This window comes from Diceros bicornis, chromosome 13 (genome assembly GCF_020826845.1).
Source record: "Diceros bicornis minor isolate mBicDic1 chromosome 13, mDicBic1.mat.cur, whole genome shotgun sequence".
Taxonomy (NCBI): Eukaryota; Metazoa; Chordata; class Mammalia; order Perissodactyla; family Rhinocerotidae; genus Diceros; species Diceros bicornis.
In genome coordinates this window covers 54,564,274-54,591,933 of record NC_080752.1, presented here as the reverse complement: position 1 = coordinate 54,591,933, position 27,660 = coordinate 54,564,274, and the positions used below count along the sequence as shown (strand labels likewise).

The window sequence follows — 27,660 nt, the reverse complement described above, 5'->3', positions numbered from 1 at the left end:
AATCTGTTCTCTTTATCCATGTATTTGTTATGTTCTACATATGAGGGAAATCATGTAGTATTTGTCTTTCTCTGTCTGGCTTATTTCGCTTAACATCATACCCTCAAGGTCCATCCATGTTGTTGCAAATGGGACAATTTTGTCTTTTTTTATGGCTGAGTAGTATTCCATTGTATATATATACCACATCTTCTTTATCCAGTCATCAGTTGACAGGCACTTGGGTTGCTTCCATGTCTTGGCTATTGTGAATAATGCTGCAGTGAACATAGGGGTGCATAAATCTCTTTGGATCATTGATTTCAAGTTTTTTGGATAAATGCCCAGTAGTGGGATCACTGGATCATATGGTATTTCTATTTTTAATTTTTTGAGGAATCTCCATACTGTTTTCCATAGTGGCTGCACCAGTTTGCATTCCCACCAGTAACGCATGAGGGTTCCCTTTTTTCCACATCCTCTCCAACATTTGTTATTTTTTATCTTGGTAATCATGGTCATTCTGACCAGTGTCACGTGATATCTCACTGTTGTTTTTATTTGCATTTCCCTAATAATTAGTGATGCTGAACATCATTTCATGTGTCTGTTGGCCATCTGTATATCTTCTTTGGAAAAATGCCTGTTCATATCCTCTGCCCATATTTTGATTGGGTTGTTTGTTTTCGTGTTGTTGAGTTGTATGAGTTCTTTATATATTTTGGAGATCAACCCCTTTTGGATAAGTGATTTGCAAATATTTTCTCACAGTTGGTGGGTTGTCTTTTCATTTTGTTCTTGGTTTACTTTGCTTTGCAGAAGCTTTTTAGTCTGATGTAGTCCCATTTGTTAACTTTTTCTTTTGTTTCCCTTGCCTGGTCAGACATGATATTTGAAAAGATGCTGCTAAGATCAATGTCAAATAGTGTATTGCAGGGCCCTCTTATAAACAGATATAATTGGGTCCAGTATTTTAATTTTTTCCTGTTAATTGTTTTACTTAATTCACTTGTATTTATTGTAGTTATTTATTTGAGTTTGTCCACCATTTAGTATTTTGCTTTTTGTTTTCTCTTTGAGTTCTTCTGCATTTCTTTATTCTTCCTTTCTTGCCTTCTTTTGGACTAATCATGTATGTTTTATTATTTCATTTCTCTCTTCTTAGCTTTTAGTGATACATTCTCATATAATTCTTCAGTTAGTTACCCTATGCAAATGTGCATCCTGGGTTTATTAAAGCCTACCTTAAATAAGTGCTCTGACCAATCCACCAAATAATATAAAATTCTTAACAAAATTTGGCTCTGTTTATCCCCCTCTTCCATCCTTTGTGCAATTGCTTTCATATGATTTACTAACACATATGTTATAAACCCTACAAGCCATTTTTTAATTCTTGTTCTAAATTGTCAATATTATTTTGTATCTACCCACATATTTACCCTTTCTTATGCTCTTCATTCCCTTCTGCAGTTCCATCATTCCGTTTGGGATTACTTTCCTTCAGCCTGAAGAACTTCCTTTTTATTTCCTGTAGTTTAGGTCTGTTGGTGACAAATTCTCTCAGCTGTGATTTGTCTGAAAATATTATTTCACCTTCATTTTTGAAGGATATTTTCACTGAGTATAGAACTCTAGGTTGGCAGTTTATATATTTTAGCCCTTTAAAGATATCATCCTATGGCTTCTGGCTTCCATGGTTTCTATTAAAAAGTCAGCCGTAAGTCTTGTTGTTGCTTCTGTAAAAGTAATGCTTCTTTTTTCTTCTGACTGCTTTTAAAAATTTATCTCCGGGGGCTTGCCCAGTGGCGTAGTGGTGAAGTTCGCACACTCCGCTGTGGCGGCCCAGGGTTCACAGGTTCAGATCCCGGGCAGGGACTGACGCACCACTTGTCAAGCCATGCTGTGGCGGCATCCCATATAAAGTAGAGGAAGATGGGCACGGATGTTAGCCCAGGGCCAATCTTCCTCAGCGAAAAGAGGAGGATTGGCAATAGATGTTAGCTCAGGGCTAATCTTCCTCACGAAAACAAACCAACTTTATCTCTGTCTTTCATTTCATTTGTATTTTATCTGCCTTTTATTTTTAGCAGTTTAACAGTGATATTTCTTGGTATAGTTTTGCAGATTTTTTTTTTATTTTTGCTGCTTGTGGATTTCTAAGCTCTTTCATTAGTTTTCAAATATTACTTTTGCCTCATTCTCTCTGTCTTCTCTCTCTGGGATTATAGTTACTCATATTTTGGATCTATTGACTATGTCCACATGTGTCTAATGCTCTAATCTGTTTTCTCCATATTTTTGCTTCACTTTGGATGTTTTCCGTTGATTTTTCTTCAAGTTCATTAATACTTTCTTCTGCTGAATCTTGTCTGCCCTTAAATCCATCCAATGAGTTCTTCATTTCTAATATTATATTTTTTATTCTAGGACATCCATATAATTTTTTATATAGATTCCAGTTTTCTGTGGGTATTATTTATCTTTTCTTACATTTTATTAATCTTTTCCTCTACTTTCTTTAACATATTAATTATGGTTATTTTAAAGTTTTTTTTTTTCGTTATCTGGAGCATATATGAATCTCCTTCTATTGTCTGTATTTTCTCTTGATTGCCAATCACATTGTTCTGCCTTTTTTTATATCTAATATTTTTTATGATATACTGGATATATTATATAAAAGAACTATTAGAGTCTTCAGCTGATATCTTCCATCAGAAAGAATTCTTCCTTTCCTCTGTTAGGCTAGTAGAATAAGGGCCTGATCCCTTCATGGATTGAGCTAGTCTAGGTCTGGATTGTACCTATGGTTTATCCCTGTTCCTTGGACATTTTGATTGTCCTCTTGGGCTTTTTGATTGAGAACCTAATAGGTCTCCATCTACTCAGTCCTGAAATACTGCAAGAGATTGTCCTACCCTTGAGAGGTTTAGGGCTTAGTTCTTTGACCTCTCACTCCTTACAATTCAAAATATGGCATTTATCTTGAAGAGGAGATCAGCTATGTGTTTGAGGTAGACCTCCTCCTTCTAGTGCAATCTTGTCTTCTAAAATCGCGACATTATGCAAGATGTCGTTCTGCCTTTTGGAAGCTCTCAGCCTAGCTTTATGACTCCAGTGCACAGGCTCAGAACTCAGAAGATGTCGAATAGGGAAAACTGGCCACACGAATGGAGCTCCTCAAGTTCCAATCTATTACAAGAGTCTCTCTGATTTCTCTTTTCTCCAGTAGAGCTCCTCTGCACAGGCCAAACCTGATCCTAGTTAATGCCCAAAGTTGGCAAATACCCTCAGAAAAGAAAACAGTGTCAGCTACCTCAGAAGCCATCCCCACCCAGATCTGGAAATTCCTGTTCATCTAATCCTCTTGATTTCTACAACACTGCAGTATTTTTTAAAATAATTTATCTGACTTTTTCTAGTTGTTGCATCAGCAACATTGCACTGCCATAATCTATTACATCCTACCTGAAAGCATAAGAAACCTTATCTTCTACCTGCCCACTGTAATTAGTTTATTAACTAGTCTCCCTAGTTCTGCTCTTGCCCCTTCTCTTCCCAGAGCAGCCAGAGTGTTCCTTTTAAGTATATCCTGTCACTCCTCTGCTCAAAACCCTTCAGTGGCCTCCCTTTATACTTAGAGTAAGTTCAGATTCATTTTCACAGTTTACAAAGTCCTACATGATCTTATTGCTACTCCCTTTCTAACCTAATCTCCCTCCAGTCTCCCCTTCGCTCACTCAGTTCCAGCCTTACTGACCTCTTTTCTGTTTCTCAAACACGCTAACATGTGCCCATCTCAGAATCTTTGTACTTGTTGTATACCCTCTACTTGGAAGGTTCTTTCCTCAGATCTTCATAAGGCTTTGCCTTTATTTCATTTGGGAGCTCTGTGCAAATGTCACCTCCTGAAAGAAGACTTTCCTTGCCCCCTATCTTCTTACTTTGCTTTAGTTTTAATCATAGTACTTAACATTATATTGTATATTTATTTGTCTATTTTTTGTCTCCCCACTAGGAGGTAAGCTCCATGAGAGTGTAAACTATGTCTGTTTTGTTCACTCTTCTATCCCCAGGGCTTAGAACAGTGTAGAACCTGTAGTAAGTGCTCAATAACTATTTGTGGATTGAATTACAAATCCCTTACCTTGAAGAATTCTCAATTTAAGAAGATGAATGAGTGGAGTAAAATTGAAAGTACTCTAACATGAATGTCTACAGAATGCTTTGGTGGGGGCAGGGGTACTGCCTTGGCTGGGGTGTAGTCAGACAAGGCCTCGATAAGGAGGTAGCCCTGGAGCTGAGTGTTGAAAACTGAGTATTCATGTACGTCTAACCAAGAAAAATAGAAATCTCAACATATATGAATGAATTGGTATGCAGAAAACAGTGAGGCTAGAACATGGGGGTGGGTGTCAGGAAATGACCAGATATAACTGGAGAGCAAGGCAGGGGCAAAGTCACAAAAGTCCTTGTATCTAGCAGGATAAAGAATTTGGACTTTACCTTCAAGGTAATGTGGAGCTAAGATTTCTAAGGTAAGGAGAGATACTATCAGATGTATATGTTTCCATGTGTTTTGCTACTCCTCACTGCAGAAATCATACTAAAACCATAAGTAGCTTGATATGGAAAATCCCTGACTTGGTTGTCAGGACCCAGTTTGAAAACATAAGTCCTTATCCCAACTCACTGTGCAACCTGGACAAGGCATCATTTCCTCTTCTGAGCCTCAGAGCTTCATTCTTAGCAGAAGAAGATGTAGGCTTCTAAGAGCCATTCCATCTCTGAGCCTATGGTTCTGTTTATATGCTTTAGCTAGATGCCTTGGGGAGAAAAATTTAATATTTTTTCTGCATTTGCCAGAGATAATTAAAACTTCCAGTTCTAGCCAATCTAAATTCAATTCTCCTCTGAGATTTTCTGACATTTAGGTCAGATGCCAGGAAACTAACTTCTTGAGATAAAACTACCCAAGCAGAAGTAGCAAGTCTTTTTTTCCCTCTGGCTGGGAGGGGAATGCAGGTGAGAGGAGAGGGTGATAGAATGAGTCTTTTTCTTGCAGTTGTGATTCCAAAGAATCCCTATCCTGCATCTGATGTGAACACTGAGAAGCCCAGCATCCACAGCAGCACCAAAACTGTCTTGGAGCATCAACCAGGGCAGAGGGGGCGTAAACCAGGAAAGAAGCGGGGCCGGACACCCAAGCCCCTAATTCCCCATCCCATCTCTACCCCATCCAAGTCAGCTGAACCTTTGAAATTCCCAAAGAAGAGGGGTCCCAAACCTGGCAGTAAGGTAGGTAAAAATGTGGGTTTCCCAGAAAGGGATAAAGGGTTATAAAGGGGTAACCCATGCATATCCATCCGTCTTGAAAAGGGGCATGTCTGGCCCTATTCTCCACCTTCTATGTGCTTTTCAGAGGAATCTCCTAGATTGTTATCCCTACTTAGCTACTTACCTGGTAGTTGGTAATATTAGAGATAGGATGGTGTGAATAAGAAACAAATTTTGACTTTGAAAGTTATTCACATTTGAGGGAATTCTGGTCTAATATCTTCCATAGATGGAAGGCCCTGCTGCTAATTGTTAACCTACTCAGAGTAGATGCCCAGGCATGTGAACAGAAAGACCAAATTGACTCTGTAAATGTATTTATTTTTCTATCCCTTCCCTTTCTTAAAAAAAAAAAGAAAATTATTAAATACCTACTAAGTATCAGGCTCTGTGTCAGACACCATTACATACATATCACATGATCTTTACAAAACCCTAGGAGATGAGTAATGTTAATGTTATTTAATAGTTAAGTGAATTGAGACTTAGAGATATGAAATGGCTTCCCTAAGGTCACATAGCTAATAAATGGCACCGGCTACAAAGATGGGTCCCCAGATCTTCTAGTTCCCAACATCACTGCTGCCCTACCACATATTCACTCCCTCACATTTCCTAAGGGAGATAACACTTACTCCAGCGTAGGAAAAGACTGCTGAGTCGAGCTTCACTGAGCACTGTTACTGAAAGTATTGCCTTTTAGTCGTGACCAGTTCTTCATGCAGATCTTCCCTAGGGAAACCGTCGATATGAAAGTTCCTCAGCTGCTTCTCTAGGGCTTCGTTTGGCATCAGCTTCTCCACTCACTTCCTGTCAGATTTCCCTGCAGCTCCCTCCTGAACTGGACTACCAGAGTTCCGCTGTGGAAATGATACCCAGTTCTCCCTGGGCATTCCAATCTTATAAGTTCTTTCCTAGGTTTTGTTGATTGTTTGGTTGGTTTTCTTTTGTTTATTAGCTCCAGCTGACTTCAGTCCTTCTAGAATATAAGCTCCTCAAGCTCAAGAACCTAATCTTTTTCTTCTCTTTTTCTCCTGCAGTATCTTATATCTCAGTCTCTTGGGAGATCTTTAGTATATGCAGAATGGATGGATGGATGATTTTAGTGATCATGTTCTAATTGAGATTGTCTCTTATTTTTTGGCTTTGAATTCTCAATGTCACATCCTGATCTTTCTGTGTAACACATAATCTGTTACCACTAACCCCTAACCCAGGTCCTGATTCATTTTTGTCCCCATTACTCTCTTCTCATTCTCATGTTGTGGAGGAGAAGCTGAAGGCACTAAAGATTCCAAGACCAGAGAAGCCATGCTTTTGATGATGTGAAGACAGCTTGAGGACAGTCAGATTAAAGAGGGAGAAAACTTGTCTGTGAGGTTCCAAAGACAGAACCAGAACCAAAAAACAGACACTCAAGCAGACAAACTTCGTCTTGACATAAAATGAACAGTTAAATCTATCCCAAAATGGAAGTAGTAATCTCCCATCACTAGAGGTATTTCATCAGGGACTGAATGACCATATGGGAGGGGTGTTTTCAGGGAGAGGGAAGTAGAAGTATTGGACGGATGGTTGGATTAAATGGCCTTCAAAACCTAAAGACTATGATTCTATGGTAGCCTCTGCTCTGCTTCCTCAGGCAGTCCTAAACATAGTAGCCAAAGTCCTCTTTCTTTCCAACCCTCTTAAAAACAATAATTCTCATCTTATCCTGTATTTTATGGCCTGGCATTTGACTCCCTAACTCCTTTCCTGTCCTTTTGCCAACTCCTATAAGTGTATATGCCTTCCTTTTAACCCATGACCCTTATGTTCCTTTATGAAGCAGAGTGGTCTTGTGACTCAAGAATAGGCTTTGAAGCCACACGAACTTAGGTTTATATCTCATCTCCATTTGTGACCACCTGTGTGACTTTGGAAAAGCTTCTTTGAGTAAGGCTCTGAGCCCCAGTTTTCTCACCAATAAAATGGAGATGAGGTTATATATGAATAGATATAATACATGAAAATGCATCTATCTCAAATAGTAATAATGCCTTCCATCCTTCTGTTTTCTTCTACAATATCTAGGCATCTAACTCACCAGGCTTGTTCCTTCAGGGACCTCATGAAATCCTACCACCAACTCAGTAAATTTGAACTGGTGTTTCCTTTCTTCCCTGACTCATTGCTTATTTGGATTTTTATTTTTAGCAATATCAAAAAATATGAGGAGATGTCCATGTCCCATGTGTGTTTTGAATGTTTCATAAGTATTTGCATGATTACTTTCACAGACAAGGCCATTTTATATATGCCTGCTGTCATTGTTGCTATCGCTTTAGATAATACATTCCTAGAAGGCAGACAGGTTTATACAGCTCCCAGCAGTGGACCCTACATGGGACATTTAGTAAAAAGGGATTTCTGGATCTCAGTGATGGTTATGTTTTCTTTGCATTCAGAAAAGCTTTTAGAAAACTATTTCTTGGAAAGAACCTTCTAAGATCTTTCTCCCCTAGAGACTGCCCTGAACAGCATAAGAAGATATTAGATTTCTCTCAAATTATTTTTATTACTTCCCCCATTATTGATATTCTATACTGTATGCTTCATTGAAAAACATTTATTGACACTTATTATATGCCAAGTACCATGCTAGGAATGGTACTCAGAATCAGACCCTCAAGGTGCACCAGGCTAATAGGGGACACCAGTATGTAAATATATAATGACAATACACTGTGACAAATGCAACAATGCAAAGTACAGAGATGGCACAAAAGAGACAGTAACTAGAGGAAATCTAGAAGAGCTCCCTGGATAAACAGATATTTGTAAAGTCAAAAAGGAAAAGGCATTCCAGGCAGAAGGGACGGTTTATTATTGTGAAGGCATGGACCAGGTAAAACCACAGGATTTTTAGAGAAGTAATATAGTTAGAGATTACTAGAGTATATGGTTTAAGATAAGAAACTGCAGGTAATAAGCTGAAGAGGTAGGCAGAGGAAAGTACTATAGAGTTAGAGGAAGGGACATTTCCACTTTCCAAGAGAGAGAAATAAAGTACAATATGTCAAAGCAGACTTAAGCCACATTTTTTTTTTTCCTTTTTTGCCTTTGTCTGCCCAGCTAATAAAGAACCTGGAACTTCAAATGATGACATTCAATATAGTATAAAAGATAGTGAATTAAGCTCTGGCTCTACAGAAGCCCAGAATCTTGTACATAGATTCAGAAAATACATCTACTGTATGTACAGCTTTGGGCAAGACACAATGCCATCCACAATGTATTTCAGTTTCATGGGTGAATTAAGTACTAGGAATACAGCATTGAGAAGACAAGTTACCTGTCATGGGTAGCAAACTTCTCCCCATCCATTTTAACAGAGGAAACCTCGGACTTTGCTGAACCCACCACCCACCTCACCAACAACCATCACCCCTGAACCGGATACCAGCACTGTACCCCAAGATGCTGCCACCATCCCCAGCTCAGCCATGCAGGCCCCCACAGGTAAGAGCAGATCATGGTACTAGCTGCAACAAGCCCCAAGCCCCAGTGTCTGTACTTTCTCTTGTCATGCACCATTAGCCCCTTGTCTATTTGTAAAACTAAATAGAATCTTTTTAAAAAATTTTTTGTCTTTGGCATTTGAAATAGTTACAGAGAAACCTTTGTCCTGTCAAAACAATCAATGAAACTTGGGTAGATGTTCTGTGAACTCAGAGTTAGGAAGCCTGGGGCATGGGAGTGGGGTGGAAGTGGGGCCAGCACCAGGAGCTCCCTGGCCCAGCTTGTAATAATACTCATCCTTTCCAGTTTGGGATGGTCCATTATTAGTGGTGCCTTCCAGAACTCTTTCAGCATTACAATAATCCTGCCACCACTCAAATATGTCTGAAACTGCTGTGACTTTTTTTTTTTAACATCACCGATGGTGGCAAACTTAGGTACTATGAGAGTGAACTTAATTTTGGAGCCAGTCAATGAATGATTCAAAAACAAAATCTGGTGGCTGAAGTTTGGGTGGGTAATTAACCTGGGTTGTGCATATCTATTCCCATTTCATAAACTATCTATGAAGGTAACTCTAAGAGAGCTAGCCCTTTAGGGTAGATATACAGCCTCCCAATAGGGTAACTATAAATAACAATATTCATTTTTTATGTGTAAATTAAGATACATATGTGAGGGGCTGGCCCGGTAGCATGGCGGTTAAGTGCACACACTCCGCTTCGGCGGCCCGGGGTTCGCAGGTTCGGATCCTGGGCGCGCACTGATGCACCACTTGTCAAGCCATGCTGTGGCGGCATCCCATATAAAATAGAGGAAGATGGGCACATATGTTAGCCCAGGGCCAATCTTCCTCAGCAAAAAGAGGAGGATTGGCATCGGATGTTAGCTCAGGGCTAATCTTTCTCACAAAAAAAAAAAAAAAAGATACGTATGTGAAACCTTGCTCTTGTTACTCTGCAGATATTCCATCTTCTTTAGGGAAGCCTGAGCAGTTGGAATGATCCCCATGGAAGTTGGGATAGTCTTTTTCTCAGAAGGAGTTGAGTGTGTCTCTGCCCAAATCCTAGAATATTAGAGCTTGAAGGGAAGGCCTAAATAACCTTTGGAAGATGATAGAACCTGCCTGTGGCATTGATGTCTGGCTCTGGTCAGAGTCCTATCACATGATTTCTCCAAGTATATCATCTGCATCTAGCCCTAGCCAATTACTGGTTTGCTTAGTCCAAGAGTGTCATTAGATTAGTGAACAGTAGCCTTTGCCCCTAAGCTCCAGGGATGAGGAGGTAAGGGCAGATGAACACCTTGGTGAAAATATTGATTATATTTTCCAGCCTTATGACATGCCCCATAGATGCCTGTATACCATATCATTCTAGATACCACTTAGGGGCCTGGGTGCCTTTTCCATTAATACCTAGAAGACCCACAGCAGTGGGAGCTTCATGACTATACCTCCTTGTTCCATTTAAATGATGCAGACCGTCTCTTCTGGCAGCCAGTGAGCTGGCATCCCTCCCTTTGCCTGGTCTCATAGCCTAGGAAAAGTGGGAACTTGCTTTGTATCCCTGTTTCTTGCTCTTGGCCAGGCTATAGCAGTCTTGACTATTACTGTGTCACCATCCTCTGATTGGGCCTTGGATCATTCTCTGTGACCTTGACATTACTTCCCTCTGAGCATGTTTCCACACCTATACAATGAACAGGATTAGTCCAGATTACCTTTATAGTCCCTTCAAATGTTAACAGTAAAAGCTATCACAGATTGAAAGCTGTGTGCCCCACTGTATCCTTCATTACCTTTAATTTTTTTAACTGCACAACACTTTTTGAGAGTTATTTGTTATATTTATCAGTTATATACATGCTCATAGTTTAAAAGAACAATAGGTCTACAAGAATTATTACAAAAACAGACTCTCCTATTCCTGTCATTTACTTCTCACCAAAGACAATCACTTTTAACTCAGCTAATTCTTTTGTTTACCTCCGTAAATGTAAATGGCATGTTTCTATTGCTATTTTTTTTAGCTTTAGGCATTTTTCAACTGACAACCCACTTTAGAAGAGGAGGATTTAACTCTTTTTAGTCTCCTTGCCGCTTACCCACCTCACGTACTTCCCTATCTTAATACCATGATATTATAATTTTTATTAGATTGAAATTCTGTATTGTGTTGTAACTTGTTAAATGCTGTAGTCAATTGAGCCTTGTAGTGTACTATGATTACTTTTCCTTTGTTGCACATTTTGTTTTCAGAGTCAGTCTTGTTTATTACTTCATTATGGGTTTATTTTGCTATGTACTTATTATTAATTCCACCTTAAACTTACTCTTACTACTGTATACATCTCTGTTTATGTTCAAGCACATTATATATTCTATCCATTTCAAACTCTAAGAGAAATCTCTCCTGGAGCCTTCTGAGTTCCTTGGCATGCTCTTCACCTCTCTGTTGTGTTATCCCCAGTTTGCTCCTAACCATGTCTTTGTTTTCCCATGTAAATCTTTCTTAGATTTACATCTTTAGTTTTGTATGAAACCTGTTTATTCTCTTTGAAGCTTCTATTCATCCCCAATATTCTGAAATTTCACGTAGGATGTGAATATTTTACCTCACATACTAGACGCTTAACTTAGTGTGCCTATTCCATTCTTTAGTTTCTTGAAATTTTCTTTAATTCTTTCATCAGTGATTTCTCCCCATTTCTTTATCTCTCTTCACTCTTTCTGGAATGCAAGTTATTCAGATGTTGAACCTCTTGAACTCATCCTCTAATATTCTCAACCCTCTTTATTCTTATCCCTATTCTCTTTGTCTTTTTGCTCAACTTTCCTCAACTATATCTTCCAAACTTTGTATCGAGTTTTTTGTTTCTGACATCTTACTCTTAAAAGTATCATCATTTATTACTCTAGTGGCATTTTCCAAAGGGTGTTTGGTGGAAAACCAGTCCTGCAAAATTCTCTGTGTAAAAGGATTTTACATACATTCAGGAACTTTGGTCACATACGTTTAGGAAATGCTTATACTCTACTTCCTTACTCTTGGATATTTGCATCTGCTATGAAGAGCTCTTTTTTATCTTCTGAATTTTTTAGTAGACTATTTTTTTAGGTTCAAAGCAAAATTCAGCCAGAGGTACAGAGATTTCCCAAATACCTCCTACCCCCACACATACATAGCCTTTTCCACTATCAACATCCCCACCAGAGTAGTACATTTGTTTCAGTTGATGAACTGACTTTGAAATAGCATTATCACCTAAAGTCCATAGTTTACATTAGGGTTCTCTCTTGGTATTGTACATTCTATGGGTTTTGACAAATGTATAATGACATGTATTCACCATTGCAGTATCAAACAGAATAGTTTCACTGCCCTAAAAATCCTCTGTGCTCTGCCTGTTCATCCCTCCCACCTTCCAACCCCTGGCAACCACTGATCTTTTTACTGCCTCTATAATTTTTTTTCCAGAATGTCATATAGGTGAAATCAGACAGTATGTAGCCTTTTCAGATTCACCTTTTCACTTAGTAATATGCATTTAAATTTCTTCTGTCTCTTTTCATGGCTTGATAGTTCATTCTTTTTAGGACTGAATAAAATACTGGCTATACTACGGTTTAGTTATCCATTCATCTACTGAAGAACATTTGGTTGCTTCCAAGTTTTGGCAGTTATGAATAAAGCTACAGTAAACATCCATGTGCAGGCTTTTGTGTGGACATAAATTTTCAATTCCTTTGGGTAATACTAAGGAATGTGATTGCTGGATTGTATGGTAAGAAGATGTTTAGTTTTGTAAGAAATCACCAAACTGTCTTGCAAAATGGTTGGACCATTTTTGCATTCCCACAAGCAGTGAATGAGAATTCCTATTGCTCTACATTCTTGTCAGCACTTGGCGGTGTCAGTCTTCTGGATTTTGGCCATTCTAATAGGTGTGTAGTGGTATCTCAGTGTTTTGGGGGGGAGGGTTCCCCCTTTTACAGCTTTTTTTTTAATTGAGGTCAAAGTAGTTTATAACATTGTGAAATTTCAGTTGTGCATTATTATTTGTCAGTCACCACATAAATGTGCCCCTTTACCCCTTATGCCCACCGCCCAACCCCCTTCCCCTCTGGTAACCACTAATCAGTTCTCTTTGTTCATGTGTTAGTTTATCTTCCACATATGAGCAAAATCATATGGTGTTGTCTTTCTCTGTCTGGCTTACTTTGCTTAACATAATACCCTCAAGGTCCATCCCTGTTGTTGCGAATGGGACGATTTTTGTCTTTTTTTTAAGCTGAGTAGTATTCCATTATATGTATATATATATACCACATCTTCTTTATCCATTCATCGGTTGGTGGGCACTTGGGTTGCTTCCATGTCTTGGCTATTGTGAACAATGTTGCAATGAATATAGGGGTGCATAAGTCTCTTTGAATTGTTGATTTCAAGTTCTTTGGATAAATACCCAATAGTGGGATAGCTGGGTCATACAGTATTTCTATTTTTAATTTTTTGAGAAATCTCCATACTGTTTTCCATAGTGGCTGCACCAGTTTGCATTCTCACCAGCAGTGCATGAGAGTTCCCTTTTATCCACATCATCTCCAACATTTATTTTTTGTCTTGTTAATTATAGCCATTCCAAAGGGTATAAGGTGATATCTCATTGTAGTTTTCATTTGCATTTCCCTAATAATTAGCGATGTTGAACATCATTTCATGTGTCTGTTGGCCATCTGTATATCTTCTTTGGAAAAATATCTGTTCATATCTTCTGCCCATTTTTTGATTGGGTTGTTTGGTTTTTTTGTTGTTGAGTTGTGTGAGTTCTTTATATTTTTTGGAAATTAACCCCTTGTCGGATATATGATTTGCAAATATTTTCTCCCAGTTGGTGGGTTGTCTTTTCCTTTTGTTCATGGTTTCCTTTGCGTTGCAGAAGCTCTTTAGTCTGATGAAGTCCCACTTGTTTATTTTTATTTTTGTTTCCCTTGCCCGAGTAGACATGATATTCAAAAAGATCCTTCTAAGACTGATGTCAAAGAGTGTACTGCCTATATTTTCTACTAGGAGTTTTATGGTTTCACGTCTTACCTTCAAGTGTTTAATGCATTTTAGGTTAATTTTTGTGTATGGCAAAAGATAATGGTTTACTTTCATTCTTTTGCATGTGGCTGTCCAGTTTTCCCAACACCATTTATTGAAGAGACTTTCCTTTCTCCGTTGTATGTTCTTAGCTTCTTTGTCAAAGATTAGCTGTCTGTAGAGGTGTGGTTTTATTTCTGGGCTTTCAGTTCTGTTCCACTGATCTGTGTGTCTGTTTTTGTACCAGTACCATGCTGTTTTGATTACTACAGCTTTGTAGTATATTTTGAAGTCAGGGATTGTAATGCCTCCAGCTTTGTTCTTTTCGCTTAAGATTGCTTTAGCTATTTGGGGTCTTTTGTTGCCCCATATTTATTTTAGGATTCTTTGTTCTATTTCCATGAAGAATATCATTGGGATTCTGATTGGGATTTGCAGTGAATCTGTAGATTGCTTTAGGTGGTATGGACACTTTAGCTATGTTTATTCTTCCAATCCATGTTATGGGATATGTTTCCATTTCTTTATGTCATCATCGATTTCTTTCAATAATGTCTTATAGTTTTCATTGTATAGGTCTTTCACCTCCTTGGTTAAATTTATTCCTAGATATTTTATTCTTTTTGTTGTGATTGTAAATGGGATTGTCTTCTTGACATCTCTCTCTGTTAGTTCGTTATTAGAGTATAGAAATGCAACTGATTTTTGTAAGTTGATTTTGTACCCTGCGACTTTGCTGTAGTTGATTATTTCTAATAGTTTTCCAATGGATTCTTTAGGGTTTTCTGATTTTTATTATTTCCCTCCTTCTGCTGACTTTAGGCTTTGTTTGTTCCTCTTTTTCTAATTCTGTTAGGCATAGTTTGAGGTTGCTTATGTGGGCTTTTTCTTGTTTGTTAAGGTGGGCCTGTATTGCTATGAGTTTCCCTCTCAGGACCGCTTTTGCTGCATCTCATGAGTTGGTACGGTGTATTTTCATTCTCATTTGTCTCCAGATATGCTTTGATTTCTCCTTTAATTTCGTCAGTGATCCATTGGTGGTTTAGTAGCATGTTGTTGAGTCTCCACAGCTTTGTCACTTTCCTGGTTTTTTCCTTGTAGTTGATTTTTAACTTCATGGCATTATGGTCTGAAAAGATGCTTGTTATGATTTCAATCTTCTTAAATTTATAAACAAGAAAAGTATTCCTTGTTTCCCAACATGGTGTATTCTTGAGAATGTTCCATGCATGCTTGAGAAGAATGTGTAATCTGCTATGTTTGGATGGAGTGCTCTGTATATGTCTATTAAGTCCATCTCATCTAGTTTCTCATTTAGGTCCATTATTTCCTTATTTATTTTCTGTCTGGATGATCTGTCCATTGATGAGAGTGGGGTGTTAAGATCCCCTACTATTATTGTGTTGTTGTTAATATCTCCTTTTAGGTTTGTTAATAGTTGCTTTAGGTACCTTGGTGCTCCTGTATTGGGTGCATATATATTTAAAAGTGATATGTCTTCTTGGTGGAGTGTCCCTTTTATCATTATATAATGCCCCTCTTTGTCTCTCATTACTTGTTTTATCTTAAAGTCAACTTTGTCTGATATAAGTATGGCAACACCTGCTTTCTTTTGTTTGCCATTAGCTTGGAGTATTGTCTTCCGTCCTTTCATTCTGAGCCTGTGTTTGTCTTTAGAGCTGAGATGTGTTTCTTGGAGGCAGCATATTGTTGGGTCTTGTTTTTTAATCCATCCCACCATTCTGTGTCTTTTGATTGGAGAGTTCAGTCCATTTACATTTAGGGTAATTATTGATATATGGGGGCTTGTTGTTATTTTATTGCTCTTTTTCCAGTTCTTTTGCATTTCTTTTGTTTCTCGTCCCAGGTGTTTCGGACTACCAATGGAGTTTGGTAGTTCTGTATGGGGCTTCTCTTAGTTTTCTCTTTCTTTGTCGTGTGTGAGTCTGTTCTGATTATTTGGTTAGTGGTTACCATGAGGTTTGTATAAAAAATCTCGTGGATGTGAGAGTCCATTTTTTGATGGCCTCTTATTCCCTTAGATTAAGTCGATTCAATCCCTTTCCTCTTCCCCTTCTATGTTATTGTTGTCCCATCTTATTCCTTCTTGTGTTTTGAGTTTGTGTTTAACATGATGAGGCTATATTTTTGCTGGTGCTTACCTTCCCTTGATCTTTGGCTTTATAATTAAGTGTTTGCTAATCTATTTTGATAGAGGACTGCAATTTTTCTGGTTTTGTCAACCTATTTTCCTCCTCATTCAAAACTTTGAATCCCCTTTCTCTTTTTTCCCTCGGGGATGAGGGCCTTCTGCAGTGCTTCTTGTAGTGGGGGTCTTATGGCAATGAACTCCCTTAGCTTTTGTTTATCTGGGATAGTTATTATTTCTCCATCATATCTGAAGGATATTTTTGCTGGATAGAGTATTCTTGGCTGAAGTTTTTGTCCTTTAGAATTTTCAATATATTGTTCCATTCTCTCCTAGCCTGTAAAGTTTCTGTCGAGAAATCGTCTGACAGCCTGATAGGAAATCCTTTGTATGTTTTTTTGTTTTTTTGTCTAGCAGCCCTTAATATTTTTCTTTGTTGTTGACTTTTGCCAGCTTTACCACTATATGCCTTGGAGAGAGTCTTTTCGTATTGATATATTTAGGAGATCTATTGATTTCATTCACTGGTATTTCCAGCTCCTTCCCCAGGTTTGGAAAGTTCTCAGATCTTATTTCTTTGAACAAGTTCTCTACTCCTTTTTCCCTCTCTTCTCCCTCTGGAGTACCTATAATCCTTATGTTGGATTTCCTAATTGAATCGGATATTTCTTGGAGAATTTCTTCATTTCTTTTTAGTCTTAGTTCTCTTTCCTCCTCCATCTGGAGCACTTCTGCATTGCTGTCCTTAATATTGCTAATTCTTTCCTCCATATTGTCAGCTCTGGTGCTAAAGGCTTCCAGATTTGTCTTTATCTCCTCTATTGTGTTTTTCATCTCTAAGATTTATTTATTTTTTTTTTGTGAGGAAGATCAGCCCTGAGCTAACATCCATGCTAATCCTCCTCTTTTTGCTGAGGAAGACCGGCTCTAAGCTAACATCTATTGCCAGTCCTCTTCCTTTTTTCTCCCCAAAGCCCCAGTAGACAGTTGCATGTCATAGTTGCACATCCTTCTAGTTGCTGTACGTGGGACGTGGCCTCAGCATGGCCAGAGAAGCAGTGCGTCGGTGTGCGCCCAGGATCCGAACCCAGGCCGCCAGTAGCGGAGCACGTGCACTTAACCGCTAAGCCACAGGGCCGGCCCTCTAAGATTTCTGATTGGTTTTTTTTTATAGTTTCGATCTCTTTTGTGAAGAAACTCCTGATTTCACTGAATTGTCTGTCTGTGTTTTCTTGTATTTCATTAAGCTTTTTTATGATGGCTATTTTGAATTCTCTGTGGTTAAGGTTATACATTTCTGTGCTTTCCAGGTTGACTTCTGGGTGCTTGTCATTTCCCTTTTGGTCTGGAGATTTAATATATTTTGCATGGTGCCTGTTGGTGTTGGTTTACCTTTACTCATAGTGAAAATATATGGTCGCAGTTTCCTCTGGCTGCCACTGGGTGGGGGTCAAGGGCTGTGTATTCTGGCTTGCCTCAATCCGTGGGCACTCTTGTCCGCCCCTGGGTGATCTGTGGTGTGGCTGAGTGGAGGCTGCTGAGGGGGCAGCGTGGAAACAGCGGGAGCTAGAGCACAGCTAGACCGAAGCAGCTGGGGCTCGGGTGCAGGTAGATTGAAGCTGCTGCAGCTGAAGTGCCCCTGGGCCAAAGAAGATGGAACTGGAGTGTGCTGGGCCGAAGAAGGAAGAGCTGGAGTGCCGCTGGGCCAAAGAAGCTGGAACTGGAGTGCGCTGGGCCAACGAAGCTGGAACTGGAGTGCGTTGAGCCGAAGAAGGAGGAGCTGGAGTGCTGCTGGGCTGAAGAAGCTGGAACTGGAGTGCACTGGGCCAAAGAAGGGAGAGCTGGAGCGCCACTGGGCCAAAGAAGCTGGAACTGGAGTGCGCTGGGCCGAAGAAGGGAGAGCTAGAGCACCGCTGGGCCAAAGAAGCTGGAACTGAAGTGCTCTGGGCCAAAGAAGCTGGAACTGGAGTGTGCTGGGCTGAAGAAGGAGGAACTGGAGCACGGCTGGGCCAAAGAAGCTGGAACTGGAGTATGCTGGGCCGAAGAAGGAGGAACTGGAGCACGGCTGGGCCAAAGAAGCTGGAACTGGAGTGCGGTGGGCTGAAGTTGCTGGCACCAGGTTAGCTGGAGCCTCCTTCCACTTACTCTGGAGATTCCAGCACCTGAGTCCTCGGGTGTGCAGCTGCCTGTGTGCCTCAGATGTCCCCTGTGTTGTGTGAATAGCTTCTGTTGGAATATGAATGTCCTTTTTGTTGTGTCTTAGAGGGGGAGAATTCAGTGGGAGAAGCTCACTCCGCCATGATGCTGACGTCACTCTCTCTAGGGTTTATAGATGTATAAAATCATGTTGTCTGCAAACAGCAGGAGATTCACTTCTTCATTGCCAATTGGGATATCCTTTATTTCTTTTTCTTGCCTAATTGCTCTGGCCAAAACCTCCAGTACTATGTTGAATGAGAGTGGTGAGAGTGGGCAGCCTTGCCTTGGTCCTGTTCTCAGAGGGATGGCTTTCAGTTTTTCCCTGTCGAGTATGATGTTGGTGTGGGTTTGTCATATATGGGCTTTATTATGTTGAGGTACTTTCCTTCTATACCCATTTTATTGAGAGCTTTTATCATAAATGCATATTGGATCTGGTCAAATGCTTTCTCAGCATCTATTGAGATGATCATGTGGTTTTTATTCCCCATTTTGTTAATGTGGTGTATCACATTGATTTGCAGATGTTGAACCATCCCTGTGTCCCAGGTATAAATCCCACTTGGTCATGGTGTATGATCCTTTTGATGTACTGCTGTATTTGGTTTGCTAATATTTTGTTGAGGATTTTTGCATCCATGTTCATCAGCGATATGGGCCTGTAATTTTCCTTCTTTGTGTTGTCCTTGTCTGGCTTTGGGATGAGGGTGCTGTTGGCCTAGTAGGATGTGTTAGGGAGTATTCCATCTTCTTCAATTTTTTGGAATAGTTTGAGTAGGATAGGTATTAAATCTTTGAACATCTGTTAGAATTCTCCAGAGAAGCCATCTGGTCCTGGACTTTTATTTTGGGGGAGGTTTTTGATGATATTTCAGTCTTTCTCAATCAGGTCTTTCAATCTCTTGTGATTGAATCTCTATTCAGATTCTCTATTTCTTCTTGATTCAGTTTTGGGAGGTTATATAAGTCTAAGAATTTATCCATTTCTTCTGGATTGTCCAATTCATTGGCATATAGTTTTTCATAGTATTCTCTTGTAATCCTTTGTATTTCTGTCGTATCCATTGTAATTTCTCCTTTTTCATTTCTAATTTTATTGATTTGAGCCTTCTTTCTTTTTTTATTAGTGAGTCTGGCTAAGGGTTTGTCAATTTTGTTTATCTTCTCAAAGAACCAGCTCTTAGTTTCATTGATCCTTTCTACTGTTTTTTTTTTTTTTATTTCAATTTCATTTATTTCTGCTCTAATTTTTATTATTTTCCTCCTTCTACTGACTTTGGACCTTGTTTGTTGTTCTTTTTCTAGTTCTGTTAGGTGTAGTTTAAGATTGCTTATTTGAGATTTTTCTTGTTTGTTAAGGTGGGCATGTATTGTTACGCATTTCCCTCATAGGACCGCTTTTGCTGCATCCCATATGAGTTGGTATGGTGTATTCTCATTTTCATTTGTCTCCAGATATTTTCTGATTTCTCCTTTAATTTCTTCATTGATCCATTGGTTGTTCAGTAACCTATTGTTTAGTCTCCACATATTTGTCACTTTCCCAGCTTTTTTCTTGTAGTTGATTTCTAGTTTCATAGCATTATGGTCAAAAGAGATGCTTAATATTATTTAATCTTCTTAAATTTATTGAGACTTGCCTTGTTTCCCAACATATGGTCTATCTTTGAGAATATTCCAGGTGCACTTGAGAAGAACATATATTCTGCTGGTTTTGGATGGAATGTTCTATGTATATCTATTAAGTACATCTGGTCTAGTTTTTTCTTTAATTCCACTATTTCCTTGTTGACTTTCTGTCTGGGTGATCTATCCATTGATGTAAGTGGGGTGTTAAGGTCCCCTACTATTATTGTGTTGCTGTTAATATCTCCTTTTAGTTTGTTAATAGTTGTTTTATGTACTTTCGTGCTCCTGTGTTGGGTGCATATATATTTATAAGTGTCATGTCCTCTTGGTGGAGTGTCCCTTTTTATCATTATGTGCTGCCCCTCTTTGTCTCTTATTGCCTGTTTTATCTTGAAGTCTACTTTGTCTGATATAAGTATGGCAACACCTGCTTTATTTTGTTTGCCGTTAGCTTGGAGTATCGTCTTCCATCCCTTCACTCTGAGCCTGTGTTTGTCTTTAGAGCTGAGATGTGTTTCCTGGAGGCAGCATAATGTTGGGTCTTATTTTTTAATCCATCCAACCACTCTGTGTCTTCGACTGGAGAATTCAATCTATTTGCATTTAGAGTGATTATTGATCTATGGGGGCTTAATGCTGCCATTTTATTGCTTGTTTTCTGGTTGTTCGGTATTTCCCTTGTTTCTCATCCCGTGTATTTCAGACTGCCAAATTAGTTTTGTAGTTCTCTATGATGGTTTTCTCAGTTTTCTCTTTATTTATCATTTGTGTCTCTGTTCTGATTGTTTGGTGGTTACCGTGAGGTTTGTATAAAAGATCTCATACATGAGATAGTCCATTTTCTGATAACCTCTTATTTCCTTAGTCTAAACAAGTTCCATCCCTTTCCTCTTCCTCTTCTAAGTTATTGTTGTCACAACTTATTCTGTTTTGTGTTAGGAGTTTGTGGTTAAAATGACGTGATTATGGTTCTTTTTGATGTTTTCCTTCCCTTTATCTTTAATGTTACAATTAAGTGTTTGCTAACCTGTCCTGATAGAGAGCTGCAATTTTCTGATTTTGTCTGCCTGTTTATCTCCTTGCTCAAGGCTTTGTAAACCTTTCTTTTTTTTTTCTTTTTTTTTTTGTTTCCAGGTATGAGGGCCTTTTTGATCATTTCTTGTAGGGAGGGTCTTGTGGTGATGAACTCCCTCAGCTTTTGTTTATCTGGGAAAGTTTTTATTTCTTCCATCATATCTGAAGGATAATTTTGCTGGATAGCTTATTTCTGGCTGAAAGTTTTTGTCTTTCAGAATTTTGAATATATCGTTCCACTCTCTCCTAGCCTGTAAGGTTTCTGCTGAGAAATCCACTGAAAGCCTGATAAGGGTTCCTTTGTACGTTATTTTCTTCTGCCTTACTGCCCTTAATATTTTTTCTTTGTCATTGACTTTTGCCAGTTTTACTAATATATGCATTAGAGAACATCTTTTTACATTGATATAATTAGGAGTTCTATTAGCTTCTTTTACTTGTAATTCCAGCTCCTTCCCCAGGTTTGGGAAGTTCTCAGCTGTTATTTCTTTGAACAAGCTTTCTGATCATTTCTCCCTCCCTTCTCCCTCTGGAATACCTATAATCCTTATGTTGCATTTCCTAATTGAGTCAGGTATTTCTTGGAGAATTTCTTCATTTCTTTTTAGTCTTAGTTCTCTCTCCTCCTCCATCTGAAGCATTTCTGTATTTCTGTCCTCCAAGCTGCTAATTCTGTCCTCCATAATATCAGCTCTGTTACTCAAGGATTCCACATTTTTCTTTACCTCATTCATTGTTTTTTGTCTCCAACATTTCTGATTGGATTTTCTTTATAGTTTTAATCTCTTTTGTAAAGAATTCCCTCTGTTCCATAATTTTGTTCCTGATTTCATTGACCTGCCTTTCTGAATTTTCTTGTAACTCATTGAGTTTTTTTATGATAGCTATTTTGAATTCTCTGTCATTTAGGGTGTGAATTTCTATGCCTTCAGGGTTGATTTCTGGGTGCTTGTCATTTTCCTTCTGGTCTGGAGTATTAATATACCTTTTCATACTATTTGCTGGGGTGTAATTCTGCCTTCATATAGTGGAAGTATCTGGTTGCAGATTCCACCTGCTGCCACTGGCAGTGGAGGTGAGGTAGGAGCTGTGTATTCTGAGCCTGCCATGATCCCTGGAGTCTGTGCCTGTCTTTTGGAATCTATGCTGACAGAGCATGTCTGCAGTTGCCCTCTGCTGCTGCTTTACAAATGTATGCGCATGTACGCTGGCCAACCGGCCCCAAGCTGGTGCACCGGGCTGGGGGAGGGGCACTTCCTTTTGCATGCCTGATCCCAGGGCCAGACATTCTTGCTCTGCCTTCGTTCTCTGCCCTCCTGGGGTACTGGCTTGATGAAGACACGCCCAAAATTGTTTGGCCTCCTCTGTGTGGCGTTTCCCCATGGCTGCGAGGTAACTTGGAGAGCGAAGGTTTTCCCATGGAGAGCTGCCCCTCCCCCCTCTCCTCGCAGTTCTGCACCCTAGATCACTGCTGGGGAGGGAGAGGAGATCCTCTTACCACCTTCCACTTCCTCCTGCAGGTCCAGCACCTCCACCTTCAGACATACGGCTGCGTGGATCTCTCAGACATCTGTTGTGTTGTGTGAATGTCCTCTGTTGGTTTATGAATGTCCTTTTCATTGTACCTTAGTGGGGAGAGTCTAAGGGAAGAGCTCACTGCGCCATGGTGCTGATGTCACTCCTATCTGATTGTTTTTTCAATTTCCATTTCTCTGATGACATATGATGTGGAACATCTTTTCATATGCTTTTTTGTCACCTGCATATCTTCTTTGGTGAGGTGTCTGTTAAGATCTTTGGCCCATTTTTTAATTGAGTTGTTGTTTTCTTATTGTTGACTTTTTAATTGTCCTTTGTAGTATATTTTTAGACAACAATTCTTTATCAGATGTGTCCTTTGCAAGTATTTTCTCCCAGTCTGTGGCTTGTCTCCTCATTCTCTTGACATTGTCTTTCACAGAGCAGAAGGTGTTAATTTAATGAAGTCAAGCTTATTAATTATGTCTTTCCTGAATCGTGCCTTTCATGTTGTATCTAAAAAGTCATTGCCATACCCAAGGTCATTGTGGTTTTCTTCTGTGTTATCTTCTAGGAGTTTTATAGTTTTGAATTTTACATTTAGGTCTGTGATGTATTTTGAGTTAACATTTGTGAAGGGTGTAAAGTCTGCGCCTAGATTCCTTTTTTTGCATGTGTCTGTACAGTTGTTTCAGCATCATTTGTTGAAAAGATTATCTTTGCTTCACTGTTTTGCCCTTGTCTAAGATCAGTTGACTGTATTTATGTGGGACATTTCTGGGCTCTCTGTTCTGTTCCATTAATCTATTTGTCTGTTCTTTCACAAATACCATACTGTCTTTATTACTGTAGCTTTAAGTCATGAATTTGGGTAATGTCAGTCCTCTGACTTTGTTCTTCTCCTTCAATATTGTGTTGGCAATTCTGGAACTTTTGCCCCTCCACATAAACTTGAGAATCTCTTTGTCGATAGCCACAAAATAATTTGCTGGAATTTGGATTGGGATTGCATTGAATCTATAGATTAAGTTGGGAAGAACTGACATCTTGACAGTATTGAGTCTTCCTATCTATGAACATGGGATATCTCTCCATTTATTTAGTTCTTTTTAGATTTTGTTCATCAGTTTTGTAGTTTTCCTCATATAAATCTTGTACATATTTTGTTAGATTTATACGTGAATATTTGATTTTTGGAGGTGCTAATGTAAATGGTCTTGTGTTTTTAATTTCAATTTGCTATTATATAGGAAAGCGATTGACTTTTGTATATTAACCTTGTATCCTGCAACCTTGCTATAATTGCTTATTAGTTCCAGGAATTTTTTTGTCAATTCTTTTGTATTCTGTACATAGACAGTCATGTCATCTACAAACAAAGAAGTTTTATTCCTTCCTTCCCAATCTGTATACCTTTTATTTCCTTTTCTCGTCCTATTACATTAGTTAGGATTTCCAGTATGCTGTTGAAAAGCTGTGGTGAGAGGGAGTGTTGTTGCCTTGTTCTTGATCTTAGTGGGAAAGCTTCACGTTTCTCACCATTAAGTATGATGTTAGCTGTAAGTTTTTTGTAGATGTTCTTTATCAAGTTGAGGAAGTTCCCCTCTATTCCTAGTTTGCTGAGAATTTTTATCATGAATGTGTCTTGGATTTTTGTCAATTTTTTTTTTGCTTCTATTGATATGATCATGTGATATTTCTTCTTTAACCTGTTAATGTTATGGATTATATTGATTTCCGAATGTGGAACCAGCCTTGTATACCTGAGATAAATCCCATTTGGTTGTAGTGTATAATTCTTTTTATGTATTGTTGGATTCAATTTGCTAATATTTTGTTGAGGATTTTTCCAATCTACGTTCGTGAGAGATATCGGTCTGTAATTTTCTTTTCTTGTAATGTCTCTCAGGTTTTGGTATTAGGGTAATGCTGACCTTATAGAATGAGTTAAGAAGTAGTCTCTCTGCCTCTGTTTTCTGAAAGAGATTATAGAGAATTGATAAAATGTATTTCTTTTTGTTTATCTTTTTTGTGAGGAAGATCAGCCCTGAGCTAACATCCATGCCAATCCTCCTCTTTTTTCTTTTTTTTTTTTTTTTTTTTGCTGAGGAAGACTGGCCCTGGGCTAACATCTGTGCCCATCTTCCTCCACTTTATATGGGACGCCGCCACAGCATGGCCTGACAAGCGTTGTATCAGTGCGTGCCCGGGATCCAAACCCGGGCCGCCAGCAGCAGAGCGCACACACTTAACCACTACACCACAGGGCCAGCCCCAATAAAATGTATTTCTTAAATGTTTGGTGGAATTCACTAATGAATCCATCTGAGCCTGGTGCTTTCTATTTTGGAAGGTTATTCGTTATTGATTCAAATTCTTTAATAGATATAGGCCTATTCAGATTGTCTTTTTCTTCTTGTGTGAGTTTTGGCAGATTGTGTCTTTCACAGAATTAGTCCATTTCATCTAGATTATCAAATTTGTGGGCATAGAATTATTCCTAGTATTACTTTATTATCTTTTTAATGACCATGGATCTGTAGTGACGTCCCCTCTGTCATTTCTGATATTAGTAACTTTTGTCATCTCTTTTTTTTTCTTATTTAGCCTGTCTAAAGGCTTATCAATTTTATTGATCTTTTCAAAGAACCAGCTTTTGGTTTCATTGATTTTTCTCTATTGACTTCCTGTTTTCAGTTGCATTGATTTCTGCGCTAATTTTTATTATTTTATTATTTTAAAACAAATAAATTTTAAAATAAATAATTTTATTGTTTCTTCTGCTGCTTATTTTGGATTTAGTTTTCTCTTCTTTTTCTAGTTTCCTAAGATAGAAACTTAGATTATTGATTTTAGGTCTTTCTGCTTTTCTAATATATGCATTCAGTGCATAAATTTCCCTCTATCCACTGCTTTTGCTGCATCCCCAAAATTTTGATATGTTGTATTTTCATTTTCATTTAGTTCAAAATATTTTTAAATTTCTCTTCATATCTTCTTTGACCCATATCTTATTTTAAAATGTGTTGTTTAAATCTCCAAGTATTGGGGGATTTTCCACGTATGTTTCTGTTACTGATTTCTTGTTTAATTCCATTGTAGTCTAAGAGCAGACATTGTATGATTTCTGCTCTTTTTAATTTAAGTTGTGTTTTATGGCCTCGAATGTGGTCTGTCTTGGTGAATATTCCATGTGGGCTTGAGAAGAATGTGTGTTCTGCTGTTGTTGGATGAAGTAGTCTATAGATAACAATTATATCCAGTTGATTGATGATGCTATTGAGTTCAGCAATTTTCTTACTGATTTTCTGCCTGCTGGATCTGTCCATTTCTGATAGAGGCATGTCGAAGTCTCCAACTATAATAGTGGATTCATCTATTTCTCGTTGAAGCTCTATCAGTTTTTACCTCCTATATTTTGATACTCTGTTGTTAGGTGCATACACAGTAAGGGTTGATATATTTTCTTAGATAATTGACATCTATATCATTATGTAATGCCCCTCTTTATCTGTGATAACTTTCCTTGCTCTGAAAACTGCTCTGTCTGAAATTAATACAGCTACTCCCAGTTTTTTAAAATTAGTGTTAATAGGGCATATCTTTCTCTATTCCTTTTCTTTTAATCTATATGCATTTTTATATTTAAAGTTAGTTTCCTGTAGATAACATATAGTTGGGTCTTGTGTTTTGGTCCACTTTGAGAATCTGTCCCAGTTAGTATATTTAGACCATTGACATTGAAAGTGATTATTGATATAGTTGGATAAATATTTACCATATTTATTACAGTTTTATGTTTGTTGCCCTTGTTTGTTCCTGTTTTGGTCTTCTATTCTTTTTCTGCCTTTTGTGGTTTTAATTGAGCATTTTGTATGCTCAATTTTTTTCTTCTTTCTTAGCATGTCAGTTATACTGCTTATTTTGATTTTTCTAGTGGTTAGCCTTGAGTTTGCAATATACATGTATAACTAATCCAAGTCTACTTTCAAATAACACTGTACCATTTCACAGATATAATAAAATAATCCTAATTCCTCCTTCCTGGAAGTTCTTTGTATGAAGCTGTTATTCATTTTGCTTCGCTTACAAGTAAGTATGCATAAGCATATGTATACACACACACACAAGCATACACAGATACACTGTGGTTATTTTTATTTTGAACAAACTGTTATCTGTTAGGTCAATTAAGGATAAGAAAAATAAGTTTTTATTTTTCCTTCACCTATTGCTTCTCTGATGTTCTTCTTTTCTTTATGTAGGTCCAAGTTTCTGACCTATATTATTTTCCTTCTCTCTAAGGAACTTCTTTAACATTTCTTGTAAGGCAAGTCTACTAGCAACAAACTCCTTCAGTTTTTCTTTGAGAAAGTCTTTGTTTCTCCCTCATTTTTGAAGGATAATTTTGCAGGATACAGAATTCTAGGTTGGTGGGTGCTTTCTCTCAACACTTTAAATATTTCACTCCATTCTCTTCTTGCTCATGTGGTTTCTAAGGATGTGATTTTTATTGTTGCTCCTTTACAGATAAGGTGGTTTTCTCCTCTGATTTCTTTTAAGATTTTTTCTTTACCTTTGATTTTCTGCGTTTTGAATATAATATGCCCAGGTGTAGTTTTTTTGTCATTTATCCTGCTTAGTGTTCTCTGACCTTCCTGGATCTGTGCTTTGGTGTCTGACATTAATTTGAGGAAATTCTTTTGTCATTGTGCTTTGCATATTTCTTCTATTCCTTTCTCTTCTTCTTCATTTCCATTTCTTCTTCTAGTATTTCCAGTATGTTACACATTTTGTAGTTGTCCCACAGTTCTTAGATAGTCTATTCTATGGTTTTGTTTTTGTTTTTGTTTTCAGTCTTTTTTGTCTTCGCTTTTCAGTTTTAGAAGTTTCTATTGAGATATTCTCAAGCTCAGCAATTTTTTCCTCAGTCATGTCCAGTGTACTAATGAGCCCATCAAAGGTGTTCTTCATTTCTATTACAGTGTTTTTGATCTCTAGCATTTCTTTTTGATTCTTTCTTAGAATTTCCATCTCTCTGTGTACGTTGCCCATCTGTTTTGCATGTTGTCTACTTTATCCATTAGAGCCCTTGGCATATTAATCATAGTTGTTTTAAATTCCCAATCTAATAATTCCAGCATCTCTGCCGTGTCTGAGTCTAGTTCTGATGCTTGCTCTGTC

General features: G+C 38.3%; 1 protein-coding gene across 15 annotated transcripts in view; it reads left to right on the top strand.

Annotated features, from left to right (window-relative positions):
* Positions 1 to 27,660, top strand: part of SCMH1 (Scm polycomb group protein homolog 1) — a 214,811-nt gene that overhangs the window by 156,602 nt on the left and 30,549 nt on the right. For 14 of the 15 annotated variants that reach the window (XR_009221902.1, XM_058553829.1, XM_058553833.1 and 11 more), the window contains 2 exons: positions 5,048 to 5,280; positions 8,694 to 8,820. The exons of the other annotated variant lie outside the window; for it this stretch is intronic. Coding sequence is in view for 13 of the 14 variants with exons in the window: in XM_058553829.1 (XP_058409812.1) it covers positions 5,048 to 5,280; positions 8,694 to 8,820 (360 nt within the window). In the remaining variant the exon portion in view is untranslated. The remainder of the gene's footprint in view (positions 1 to 5,047; positions 5,281 to 8,693; positions 8,821 to 27,660) is intronic. 15 annotated transcript variants of the gene reach the window in all.